Source organism: Salarias fasciatus, chromosome 6 (genome assembly GCF_902148845.1).
Source record: "Salarias fasciatus chromosome 6, fSalaFa1.1, whole genome shotgun sequence".
Taxonomy (NCBI): domain Eukaryota; kingdom Metazoa; phylum Chordata; class Actinopteri; order Blenniiformes; family Blenniidae; genus Salarias; species Salarias fasciatus.
Genome location: NC_043750.1, coordinates 4035112 through 4048295, shown reverse-complemented (window position 1 = coordinate 4048295; position 13184 = coordinate 4035112). Strand labels below are relative to the sequence as shown.

The 13184-nt window shown below is 44.1% G+C and overlaps 1 protein-coding gene across 3 annotated transcripts; it reads left to right on the top strand.

Annotated features, from left to right (window-relative positions):
- Positions 1 to 936: 936 nt before the first annotated feature.
- On the top strand, positions 937 to 10628 carry akap8l (A kinase (PRKA) anchor protein 8-like). Of its 3 annotated transcripts, XM_030094180.1 has the most exons (14): positions 937 to 1038; positions 1711 to 1752; positions 3929 to 4208; positions 5446 to 6046; positions 6613 to 6721; positions 6802 to 6851; positions 7209 to 7239; positions 8258 to 8363; positions 8491 to 8632; positions 8721 to 8826; positions 8930 to 9060; positions 9157 to 9252; positions 9383 to 9555; positions 9592 to 10628. In XM_030094180.1, the coding sequence occupies exons 1-14, from the start codon at positions 1017 to 1019 to the stop codon at positions 9932 to 9934; spliced, it is 2232 nt and encodes a 743-aa protein (XP_029950040.1). In that variant the 5' UTR covers positions 937 to 1016; the 3' UTR covers positions 9935 to 10628. The 3 variants fall into 3 exon arrangements, with proteins under 3 accessions (XP_029950040.1, XP_029950039.1, XP_029950038.1); XM_030094179.1 differs by having other exon boundaries at positions 6616 to 6721; positions 9383 to 10628; XM_030094178.1 differs by having other exon boundaries at positions 9383 to 10628.
- The last annotated feature ends 2556 nt before the right edge of the window (positions 10629 to 13184 follow it).

Here is a 13184-nt window from a genome sequence, read left to right as displayed (position 1 = left end):
CAGGAAAATTCAGTGAAATAACTGCACGAAAGGCTATATTGTGACTACATTTTTAATTTTACTTTAAGTAATAAAAAAACAATAAATGAATAGAACTTATAATCAATAAATTATATTGTTTGATCAAATTATCTTCTTTGTAAATGCAGAATTAAAGCATTAATGTTGAAAGTGCTTCTCCTGGCTGAATTACATGGTTCAAACTGTAATGTTTATAAATTAGTTTTATAGTGTATGCTGAAGATGAATGTTCAGAAAAATATTGTTGTGTCCAAAAATACCTTTGAATTCAGCAGAGAACTTAGTTGTCGGTGGGGAAAGTCCCATCTTCCAGCCGTGTGTTGATATGATGCACATTGTGTTATTTTCTATTCCTGAACAAATGCCATGGAAATCAAGTTGATTGGTAATCATTATTAAATGCTAGGTGAACATGAGACACTAATGACATTTGAGACACATGCAAACACTTGCACAAGGAGCACTTTGTTGAGTTTCAGGTCGTTTTAGTGCGTCTGGATGCTGTCCTGTGTCCACTAATAATGAAATAATTAGTCAATCAATGAAAAAAAATTTAATCCTCTTATCACTGGGAAAGAATCAGTTTTCTTTCACAATTAAAATTAGTAGTGCAGATGTTTGCAATACCCATATTGTGTATGTTGGTATCGTGAAACAAATAACTAACAAACTAAACAAATAGATCAACTAAATTATAAAGTGAAAGTTGAACTTTGTTCAGGCAACTTTGCCACGCGGAAGTGGGAAATCTGAAATTATTCGTTATCATTTATTTATTTATTTTTTGTTATACTACATAACTACAGTTTTTTGTTTTATTTTTTAAAGGTATTTTTAATTTAATTTCTTTTTCAGTAAATTTCTCACACAACGTCGACTGATTACGTGTGACGTTACCGGACCCGGTCACGTGACTATTAGTGCGAGGACGGAACGGTACATCTTCTTCAATCAGCCGCTATCATCAATCTTCTCATCTGAACCCGGTTTTTAACATGGACAGAGGCTACGGCTCCGGTAAATAAGCTTCCCCTCCATCTATTCCTTCGTGCGGATGCTACTTAGCTGTCTCTTCCATCGTGAACGCAGCCACAGCATGTTTGTTAGCATAAGCTAACATTTAGCTTCAGCAAAGCTCATCGAGCGCTTCGGACAAAGAAATAACAACCGCTGGATGAGCAGTGCTGTTATGTTTGCTTTCTGTGGCGAAATATAATCTTAAATGTTGAATGAACCCGTAAACAGCACGCACTGAGCCAAATTGCTAACGTTCATTCAGCATGGCTAGCTAGCGAGCTGAGCTAGCGTGCCTCCACACTGATTGTCAGTATGCTAACACGGCGGAGGGCTCCTTTGTTGGAGGACCAGCAGACGGACCTGATCCGTGTCTCTCTCCACATTTGTTATCTAATTCCTTTAAAATGGAGTCAGTGTAGGAATAGCTTGCGTCTAAGGGCTAGTTAATAAAATGGCCGCCTCATTCAGAAGGCTTCTGTATCTTCTTTTAGCTTTAAGACCATCTTAAGGAAGCTCGCTCCCTCTTCAGACTGATGCTAGGATCGTTAAGACAGACATCGTTCTGTTCTGTGTTTGCATTCACTGAATTGCCACAATCCGCCCCACAGTCTGTGTGCTCTCGTTTATTCTCTGTGCTTTGTGCTCAGACGTACATATCATTTACTTCTGCAGGTTACTCCAGCTGGGGGGGAGGAGGAGGCTCAAGCAGCAGAGGTAAGAAAACCATCCTCTTCATATATATTCATGTGGATTGATTGAACCCCTGACCTCCCAGGCCATGAACTGAAACAGTGGTTTCTACACGCAAGATTATTAAATAGTAGGTTTTCGGGATATTTTGCACAAGTAGTTGTTCAAAGTACGTGTCAAACTTATAAAATGTGTATAAATGCAATAAAAATTACAATATGATAAAACCTAACAAATATTTTATCATCATTTTACAATGAAGAACTTCACACAGGTCACCTGAAGACATTGACAAAGTGATCATTCATGTTATTCAATAACTTTTTGGATTACATTTCAGAAACTTGAACATTCTGTCAGAACAGTTTTGAAGTTTCAAGTGGTTTATTTGAATACTTCTAGTAGAAGCACTCCAAAGTTGAGGGGCCATGCTCCAGATTGGATTTAATTGCCTGTCTGTACTTTACACACAGAGGAGACACGCTCAGCTGCAACACACATTGCCCTTACTGATGCAGAATGAAGTAATTTGACACTTTACAGGAAGAGAAAAGGATTGTTAATGATTATGAAAAATGCCGACATTTGTATGCTCTTTAACAAGAGAGTGGGAGATTTACTGTAAATGAATAAGTTCATAGACACAAAGTGAAGGCACTATTTTTCAAGTTGTGCAGACTTCAAAAGTTTGAAAAAGCCATTTCGGTGGCTTCTGTTTGAGAAAAGCAGAGTGACATGTTTGGATGTGTAAAGCATGTGTTCGACCTGTTGAGTTTGTATTGATAGAAGTGGACCAGTTCTACTCGTCTGCATTCCAGTACCATTCATGGCATGTTGAGACTGCTGTATTCTCATACACATCACTAAGGTCTTGGTTAATGAGATTTTTACGCTTCTGAAAGAACTTGTTTAGGGTCAAAAATGAAATGAGTAATTTTAGTTTGCCTGATTATGCAATTAAAATGAAGATGCCACTTGCATATTAGAATATACCAAAGGCTGTGATGTTGGACCACTAGACGTCATGCTGCTACAGGATCACAGACAGACCTCCACGACTGTGTTTGAAAAGCAGGATTTCAATTAAAATAAATCAATCAATAAAATGCGGAGCATAACGAGTTGAGCTTGAGTGAGAAACTTGTGAGAGACTGGAGAAAAGCAGAGAAACGTTTACATCGATGCTGGAAGAAGGTCTTTTATAGGCTAAAGGCATGAAATGGGCCGGTGGTGAGCCTGCGGGGAGCCCCGGGATGCCACCTCGGCCAGGAAGTGTTTATATTCTGCAGTGGCCTCGAGGCCTACAGCTCAAAGTTGTGAGAGAGAGAGAGTGTGTGTGTGTGTGTGTGTTTTGTGCTGTGCTGTAATTACCGTACTTTTCCAGTTTTCACCTTTTTAATATCTGACTCTGTAAATGATTCATTTACAATTAAAGATCTTTTAATTATGCAACCATAATGGCACAGCAATCAGTCCAAGCATTAAAGTGTCACTGACAGCGCTGCCTTCCTCAGTCAACATTTACTTGGATGTGTTCATTTCCTGCAGTCATTTATCTGAGAAGACGACAGTTCATCATAAGCAGCTCAGAAACTCTACTTTCACATAACTGGGTGGAAAGAAAAGGCCCCCAAAGTTAGTGTGATGTTTGACCCCATATTTCAGCAGCTTTTACAGTATAATATGAAATACAGATTTCTGCTTTTTAATAAACTGTTAGTTTGAACCCATTTCAAATGCTCCTTCAATGAAAGTCTTGTTTAATCAGTAGCAATCTTACATTAATAATGTCGTTTACAGGGGCATTCTTATGAACAGACAACAAAAGTTGAATTGTTTTTCTGGGTGAATCTCGACCATAGAAGCACCAAGTCCCGTCCCAGGAGAATATCACCGTTCTTGTCTATCTACTAGTGCATGTGCAGAAGAACTATCTGCTCCAGCCGTAATGTGCTTCCACAGGAGCAGCGTTTCCTCCGTCTCTGCCTCACAGATAGATCTATTAAAAAACCCTCATCCTGCTTTGTTTTATATAGGAGATTTATTATCATTTCTTCAGAAGTGGAGAACCATTTAGCCGCTCTCTCTCCTGTCAGACGAGAGAACGACGCCTGTAGGATATTATTCCAAACCCCTGAGAGGCTTTCAGCCGTTAGCACTTAGTGTCACACTAATGTTTTCTTGTTCTGTGCCTCGACAGGTTCTGGAGGCTTCGACCTGTACGGGTCGGGGGGAGGAGGCGGAGGGGGAGGAGGCTATAAGGACTCCATGTCTGGGCTCGGTGGCTACGGAGGAGGCGGCGGTGGCGGCGGAGGAGGAGGAGGAGGCGGCGGCGGCGGCGGCCACATGAAGAGGGGGCTGTCAGGAGGATCTCTTCTCTCCACAGGCACACACGCAGATGACGTGATAGCCAAGATCAACCAGCGCTTGGACATGCTCACTCAGCTGGAGGGGGGGTTGAAAGGTTCTCGAGGTGACAGGTAATCATGGATTTTCTTATTTGCACCATGCTGTCTCCATCAGTTGCGTACTACACATCACACCTCAGTCCATGACCAGAGTTTACATACAGTTTAAGAGCTGTTTCACGCTGTCTACTACGGTGACATCTGGTTGATTTAGGCCGTCGTCTCCCTTTGTTGGCTGTTGTTTGGATGAAATCCATCCAGTTAAATGGTTGTTTTGAAGAGTTCTTACGTTGAAGTCAAGCAGACTTGGTTCAATATTGAGATGTGACTTTTGTCCCAGTAATGCAGAGATTTGTGAGCTTCATGCAGAGCTTGTGCTCCTGCGGACTAAAAGCTAAAGCCTTTACTCGCCCTGTGGACAGAGTGTCTGGCTCTTCTCCAGCTCCAGATGAAATGGGTGTGTGGCTGCATTTGAAAGCATCAGAGGAAGCTTAGTCTTCTCCATTTGCCTTGTCGCGGTTCTTCTGACTGACGGGAAGAGATTGTTGGCGTCAACGTTGTGAGCATGCATGTTCCCCCCCCCCCCATCGCAGCTGCAGTTACAGGCCAAACTGTCATTTGCCTCCACCGCACATGAAGCCGGCCCTTTTTCTTTACTCCTCCAGCATTGCTTTCTGTCTCGACTTTGTGTTTGTGTCCACGGACGCTCATCCTCCACGTGACCTAACTCTGTGCCTCGGCTTTAGGTTACGTGAGAGCGATGAGCTCTCGGGTGCCATCCTGATATTTGCTGTGTCTCCTTGAAATGCTCAGAGAAAGGTCCCTGTTGTGTTGACGAAGGGACCTCTACCCTTTGAAAACAACCAAATCCAGTTCATGTATCGTTGACTTTTTCCCAGTATAACTGAGTCACCTCCCATGATGCATCAGCGCTCTTCTGACGGTCACTGGTTCCGACGGACCATGTTCATGTCTGCTCCATATTTTCTCTCCTTTTACCAAAGAAGAAAGGCAAAACTGAAAAAGGAAAAACTGCAGTTTCCAAATCTGCAGCAATTACTGTTAATCTAAGGATAGCCAGTGAAAACTGTACTGTTTTAAAGAGCCACACACATAGTGTTGTAATGTTTTTAGATCATCGGTGTTTGATCTAATGTGGTGTGTAAATCTGGCAGTGACGGTAACGCCAAAGAGAAAGCAAGACGATGGAGGAGAAGGAATAGCAGGTGGAGAACCCCACACCTGGCTGCCCTCCCTGCCTTCCTTGCTCTCTGCTCTTCTCTATCAACCCTCTTCCTCCCTCCTGCAGGTTTGACCAGTACGAGTCATTCGACTCGCGCTCCTCCGCTCTCCCCTCCTCCCGAGATCTCTACAGATCTGGCGGCGGGAGCTATGGCTTTGGCGATGGCCGCGGGGACAACATGCTGTTGGGTCAGCGAGGAGGCTCGGGCTTCGGAGGGGGAATTGGGCTCGGGGGAGGAGGAGGCTTTGACAGCCCCTCCTCTTCCTATGGCGTCGCTAAAATGCGACCGAATATGAGGGAGTCCTTCGCCGGTGGCCAGGGAGGAGGTTCTGGAGGTGGAGGATGGGCCGGAGCAGGCCGACGTTCCCCCAGAAGGGGTGGAAGTGCCGGGGGCCGAGGAGCTGGCGGAGGGTTTGGAAGCCGCAGGTCCGACCCCACCCCATTAGGCGGAGGCATGCGGGGCGGTGGCGGCGGTGTCCCGTCCCACCGCGGCCACTCTCCAGGAGGTGGTAGAGGCAAGCTCCCATCCCTCCTGTCCAACCGCATGTACCCTGAGAGCGGGGGCTTCCAGGGTGCTGCTCCGGGGCCTCACGACTTTCCAGGGAGGCATTTTGGAGGGGGCCCACGGGCTGGCCGCCAGCGAGGCCGAAAGAGACCCCTTAACAAAGTAAGTACCTCCAGCCAGGCAAGGCCTCGTCAGACACCGGGCAGAGTTCACGCCCTCTCTGATCCCCTCCTTTCATATCCTCGGCCAAAGGGGCAAGGCCCCCGAAAAGTACCAGCACTCGCTATTTGCCATTTCCATTTGAAGCATCTTGCCACTAATAATCCCCACACACATTTCTAACTCCACAAAACCTTCAGACGTTACCATTAAAGCCCCTCGAACTCCTTCTGCAGTCAGCATAAGTGACACTTCCTTCAGCATATGTTTTTCTTGAGCTTTTGGGGTTTTGTTTTGAATTGCTACTCCTTTCTTTTTCTTTTTTTCCTCTTTTTTTTTTTTTTTTTTAAGTCTCCTTTTGCCACAGTTCTTCACAGTCCTAAGATAAAGCTAAAAACTACAAATGTCCAAAGAAAGCGTAAGAAGAGAGCCATATGTACAAGTTTGACAATCCAGCTTTGAAAAGAATTGATTGTGACGCCCGGTTGTCTTTAAATTCCATGTTGATGCTTTGCTTTGCTCCGAGCGGCGAACAGGCTTGTTGAGTTGAAATTGCGTGTTTTCCGTAGCAGATGAAACCCCAGCGTGAAGTTCAGAAGAAGAGGAAACAGACTCTGAGTGGGACTGACGAGCCAGAGTCAAAGATGAATAAGACCGACGGATCGGAGGACGCAGAGGGTAACCCCAGCGTAAATCCAGAGGACTTAAAACGCAGCGCGTCTGTCATGGTCTGAAGTGTGTGTGCTTTGTTTTCACAGAACAACCTGAGAAAAATGGCGACGACAGTCAGCCGCAGAGTGACGCTGCAGTGAGTGCCTGAAGCTTTGAGTCTGTCTAGTAATGCTCTGTATGATAGGAAAGTTCCCTTTTTCACTGGGGAACTGGATAAGTTTGTATTTAGAACTTTTTTCCTTTTATGGTTTTCTGTGAAACTCCCTCTTTGTAAATCACTAATAGGGGAGGAAAAAAAAACAGATTTTATGAGTAAGTTAAGTTGTTTCTTTGGCAGTGTGTTGTGATTGGCCGGGTTCCATCAGCACTGAGCATTCATCACATGATCTGACTGTATTAACGACAGGAAAGAATTCCAACATAAGTCTATTGTGAGGTTTGGTTTCCGATTATTAGCTTCTTTTTCTTAATGACGGCGTGTTTTTCTTCACAGGAAGCAAAGCCAGCCGAGGACGGAGATCCAGGTGCGTTGGCAGCTGTGATCTGCTGCGTTTCAGTGTTTTTCATGCAGGCTTTTTGTGCGTTAAAGCTATAGTGCGTAACTTTTAAATGTCTATGAACGTCTGTTTTAGCCAAGCCACTACTAGTGGAGATGACAAAATGCAGATTAAGCCGATCGGCTCCTCTAACATGTCGCGGGATTTTTCAATATATATATTTCTTGCTTTGCGTGTCGACCGGCGACATTCCCGCGCTGGCGAGCAGGAAATTACGCATTTTAAGTCACAACAAGAAGGGAGGGGGAGGACGCGCAGAGCATCTCATAGCAACAGGCTCAGCTCAGGCAGAATGAGGAAGCGGCATGGCGGATAATCCAAAGAAACGGCCGAGAAAGAGTCCTGGAGTGGATCCTACCACCAGAAAAAAAACCTGGACGGTTGGGAGAAGGAAAGTGACCGACGGAGAAGGCAAACTTGTCGGGTACAAATTAGCAGGCACCTTGTCTCCCGTTTGTAATAAGCTATTTGCGTTTCTGTGGCAAAAAAAAACAAAAACAAAAAAAAAAAACAACAATAATTACCTCTTCGGAAGAGTCCGTCTTTTTTTCACCAGCTGTCCTTATTCACACACAATAAAAACCGTTTCCAACGGTGATTGGCGCTGTGGAAACGCGAATCACTGTGGCAGATTGGGGGGAGGGGGGGGGGGGGGGGGGGGGGAGGAGGGGGAACACCGGGGTGTACGTCATGTGGAAGCGCCGGCTTTATTGTTGTAAGAACGCAGAATTCCGCTAGAGGGCGACCGAAGTTACGCACTATAGCTTTAATATGAGAGTTTTATGAGTGGTAGCCGAGATCTTACACAGAAATCATGCTGTGGAGGGATTTTCACTCAGTCCAGTAGTCTTGCATGCCACTGGTTCAAAACAAGGTGTTCCTGTTCTTTAGAAAAGGACAATGATTGAAAGTTGACTCACTTCTCCAGGGACCATTCTGTTGGATTTCTGATTTTCCTAACTTGTGCTTGTGTGCTCCCGATTAGCCACACCCAAACAGGAAGAGAAGAAAAAGCCGCCGGGCAAACAGACCCCGGTCCAAGGCCAGGAGAAGCACCCCAAAATGAGGAAGAGGAGGGGCTTCCTGGAGAGGTGACAGCATATATTCCTGGGAATTACAATACCTCTTTTGCTCTTAATTCATTATTTTAGTTGCACACACAAAAAAACCCAAGCTAATTGTTTAAATCTGTGTCGGCTGGGTGTGTGTGTGTTTCAGGGTGATGTTCGCTTGTTCCGTTTGCAAGTTCCGCTCGTTCTACAAGGACGAAATGGAAGCTCACCTGGAGAGTCGCTTCCACAAGGACCACTTCAAGTTCCTGTCCGGCCAGCTGTCCAAGCCCACCACAGACTTTCTCCAGGTTAGTTCACTCTGAAACGGACCGGCCGAAGTGCGATGTTTAATCACTCGGACTTTAAATGGAAGGACTCTTTATTTTCTGTTTTCAGGAGTATTTGCAGAACAAGTTCAAGAAGACGGAACAGAGAGTCAGCCAGCTGGAGAACCACTGCGCCGCCATCTGCCAAGTGTACAAGGAGCAGGATCTAACCAGGGGTAAGCGTCCCGTCCCGTGAGTGACGGTGCTCTGTGAACCTGAGGGTGGGGCGGGGTCTCCCAGGGTCGCTCACCGCAGACGTTTCCTTCCACGTGCGTGCAGACCTGGGCATGGAGCACTTCATGAGGAAGGTGGAAGCAGCTCACTGTGGAGCGTGCGACCTGTTCATTCCGATGCAGCCTCACCTGATCCAGAAACACATCAAGTCTCACGACCATAACTACAACCGCAAGGTACGGACAAGACGCACTGTTCAGTACCAACGCTCCTGTGCTGCGATGACGATTTGACCTCCAAATGACCCTGAACGATGGTGTTTGTGACTCCAGGGGATGATGGAGCAGTCGAAGCGGGGCAGCCTGTCCGTCGCTCGTTCCATCCTGAACCACAAGCTCATCGGCAAGAAGCTGGAGAGTTACCTGAAGGTATGCAGGCGCCAGTTTGTCATGTGACTTCAGAGTAGTTTCACTCGTCCATTCATAGCTGATTTCTTCACTTTGAATATTTAATATTCAACGCTGTCACATAAACGCTGCTTCTTTTTCCTGTTTCAAGGGTGAAAATCCGTTCGCCGGTAACCAGGACGACCCCGAGGACTCCATGGCGATGGACATATCCGAGCTGGAGTCGTCCATTCAGACCGCAGACGGCCAGGCAGCAGAGGCGCCGGGCGAAGAGAAGGCCGCTCCCGAGGGCGAGGCCGCCGACGAGGAAGCCAAGGAGGCAGAAGAGCCAGCGGGAGAGCCAATAGGAGAGCCAGCAGGAGAGCCGGCGGGAGAGCCAATAGGAGAGCCAGCAGGAGAGCCGGCGGTGGAACCAGAGGCAGAGGAGGCAGAGAAGATGGAAGAGGAGCTCCATAACCAGGAGGAGGAGCTCCATAACCAGGAGGAGGAGCTCCAGAACCAGGAAGAGGAGCTCCAGAACCAGGAAGAGGAGCTCCAGAACCAGGAAGAGGAGCTCCAGAACCAAGAGGCGGAGGAGGAGGAAGGGTTCGAGGTCGGAGAGGAGGAGGACGAGGAGGGATATGTGGTGCACGACGAGATCGGGGAGGAGGGAGTGCCTGCCGAGGGGGCGGAGCCACAGGAGGAGGGCGGAGAGAACGAGTGAGCCGCTCCTCGTCTCCAGAGCGTTTCCACCTCGTGCTACGACCAGCCACATTAAGAACTGCACACTCCCCGCTCCCATCGTGTTCCGCCGTCTGAGGACTCCTTTCTTTTTACTGTTGTTGACGACGAAGCTCCATATTCTGGACTCCACTCTGATTCTGCTTCCAGCCGAGGTTGAAATGATTGAACTGGGCTCGAGTCTTAATGTGAATCAGATCACCTTCTTGCTCTTGTGCTTCTCGCTTCCTTTAGAGATGAGTGATCTTCATCCTTTCACTTAAACTTGGAATCAGATGAGGGTTGTTTTTTTGTTTTTGTTTTTTTTTCTTTGTTCTACTCTTGATGTTTTTGGTTTTTTTTTTTCTTGTGCCTTTTAGTTGTTTTTAGTTGCGGTGGATTTGAACGGGCGCAGACGGAGTATTGTGACATTGAAACACGTCGTGTACATCTTGTCCTTCAGAGTTTGCACCGTGCCACAGCATATTCAGTCTGGTATTAGTGGACATGGACGCCTCTCCAACGGGCTCCCCCCCCCCCCTCCAGGTGGTTCATAGCATGATCACAGGAACCACGTGAGGAACAAACGCCACCTTCAGAATGGATGTTGATCTTGTAACAGTTTGATTTGACTCCATGAAATAAATTTGTTGGCCAAAACGATGTTTGCTTGTTTTATTTTCAGTAAAGTGATAGATGCAGCTGAACAGATTACATAAAATTTGAGTTATAGTTAAACTGAAAATGAATGAACTTCAGTTTTAAAGTGAGGGCTGCAGCTGGATTCAGGTGGACAGTTGAATTTTTAGAAACTTTGCCAAGAAGACTTCCTACATTTTGAATTTGAAAGCATCAGGTTTCATGCCAGCATGTTGTCAGATTTTACATGCTTTAAAATATATTTTTTAACCTAAAGAAAATCATTGTGTAAATTTCTCTTTATTTGTAGCTAATAGGCTGAAAAAATGCATCTTGTATTTTTTTTGGTCCATACCTTGTTAGTAAATTTGACCTTTTTAATTAAAGATGAAGTAACTTAACTGTTTATTCTATACATCAATGACATGTCTAAAGTTTCTTCGGTGCTGAAACTAGTGTTGTTTGCAGATGACACAAATATTTTTTGCTCAGATGAACATGTAGACATGTTACTTGACAAGGTAACAGCTGAAATGCACCAACTGAAAGTATGGTTTGTAACAAATTATCACTCAATTTAAGTAAGACTAAATATATGATTTTCAGTAACCGCAAAAAGATCACAAAGCAAACACTCATTATCGATCAGGAAATAATTGAAAAGGTTGACGAGTTTAAATTTTTGGGGGTGTTGATTGATAACAAATTGAACTGGAAGTCGCATATTAAATATGTTCAAACAAAAATATCTAGGAGTGTTGCAGTACTGAATAAAGTTAAATATGTACTTGATTATAAATCCCTACGTATGTTATATTGTGCGCTAGTCCTACCTCACTTGTCCTATTGTTTAGAAATCTGGGGCAATAATTATACAAGCACAATTAAACCACTTATTATTCTCCAAAAGAGAGCGATTCGGATAGTACACTGGGTAGGTTATAGGGAGCATACTAATGCTCTTTTTATAAAATCGCACTTACTAAAATTAGAAGATTTAATAAATTATAATACAGCAATATGCATGTTCAAAGTTAAAAATAATTCTGTACCTGCAAATATCCAGAGATCTTTTTTTCAACAAGAGGAGGGCTATAAACTAAGGGGAAAATCGAATTTCAAAACTCAGATGTTGCGAACCACGAGAAGAAGTTTTTGTTTGTCCATTTGTGGAGTGAGGCTGTGGAATAACTTGAATGAGGAACTTAAACACTGTAGATCCATTCAACATTTCAGAACAACTTACAAAGCCAGTGTCTTCTCAGGATACGAGACTGAAACAAACATTTCTTAATAGACTGTGTTCCGGGAAGAAATTGTGATACTCATAAAAGTGGTTGTCTAAAAACTGATATATGACGTAATGTAACCACTGTTTACAAAGTGTATGTATGATCGGTGTATGCATATAATGATTGTAGTGAAAGGGGTGGGCCTCTATAAGGTTTCACTTCAAACCCACTCCTTTTCGAACAATTGTATGAAAATCTAATGTACAATTGTACATGTAACCTTTTGGTTTTTCTTTTCTGTTCTTATATATCCTTGTTTTGATGTTCGAAATAAACTTTATTATTAATCTGTATGGTTATGCTGAACTTTTTCTAAAGCTTTGAAAGGGAAAAGGAAACAATCTATCATGGTTGGAGCCAAGCCTGATTATGAAAGCTACTAGTTCATGTCAGGACTCCACAACTACTGATGCTCATATTCACGTCTACAGACAATTTAAAGTGTCAATTTCTCTGCCAACTATCACCTATTACTGACAAAAACAAACTTGAGGAAAAAATTGAAAAAATCACGTTTCAACACCCTGCAGTCTTCAAGAAAAAGAAATGAAGAAAATTCAACTAATATCAACTTGTTTTTAACTTCCTGTGCATATGGCTAAGTTGATCAATGCTGCAATGCTATTTGATTTTATCTGTTCACCTTCCAATATATGATTTGCAACCCATTTAATGTTTTTAAGTCATTTATCTCTCCAATAGAATAGAGCAGAATTTACTTTATTAATGTCAAAGAGAAATTCTTTTGCATCATTGCTGGACACAGAATAGAAAAAAATATCAATTTAGTTTGAATAAAAATTATACAAGTTTGAATACGTACATTAAATATTACAATCTAACAACAGAAAAATCACGTGAAATCACAATTTCCTGAAACATTGAATGCATCATCAGTTTAGATTATTAAAAAGAAAAGAAAAAAACGTGCGTTTCGCCCTTGTGGCGTATATCCAATCACAGCAATGAAAATGCAATATTCTTAAACATCATTTATCACTTTGTACTTGCTTCATCACGTTTATTTCTATCCAGGTTACTCACAAGGCAAGCTAAGCCTGAAATGTGTTCTTGTTAAGAAAAACAGAAACCCGCAGCCTCGTGAAGACTGGAGGAAGAACACATATTATTAGCGCTTCGTATGTTGAACGAACTACCTGTGAAATAAATGTAACCTTCAGATAAACAGTGTTACGCCTTATTGCGTGATGTCCCGGGGGAAGCCGCGCGCAGGGAGGGAGGGAGGGAGGGAGGGAAGGGGCGGCGCGTGAGTGACAGCCCGTCAAATGCACGCCCCGCCCCCCGTGCGTCTGACGTCATTGA

Excerpts from the sequence above, each read along its gene's own strand:
- akap8l (XM_030094178.1), top strand. The coding sequence starts at position 1,017 with ATGGACAGAGGCTACGGCTCCG. Across the intron at positions 8,633-8,720 it reads CCACCACAGACTTTCTCCAG|GAGTATTTGCAGAACAAGTT; the intron begins GTTAGTTCACTC and ends TTCTGTTTTCAG. Across the intron at positions 8,827-8,929 it reads GGAGCAGGATCTAACCAGGG|ACCTGGGCATGGAGCACTTC; the intron begins GTAAGCGTCCCG and ends ACGTGCGTGCAG.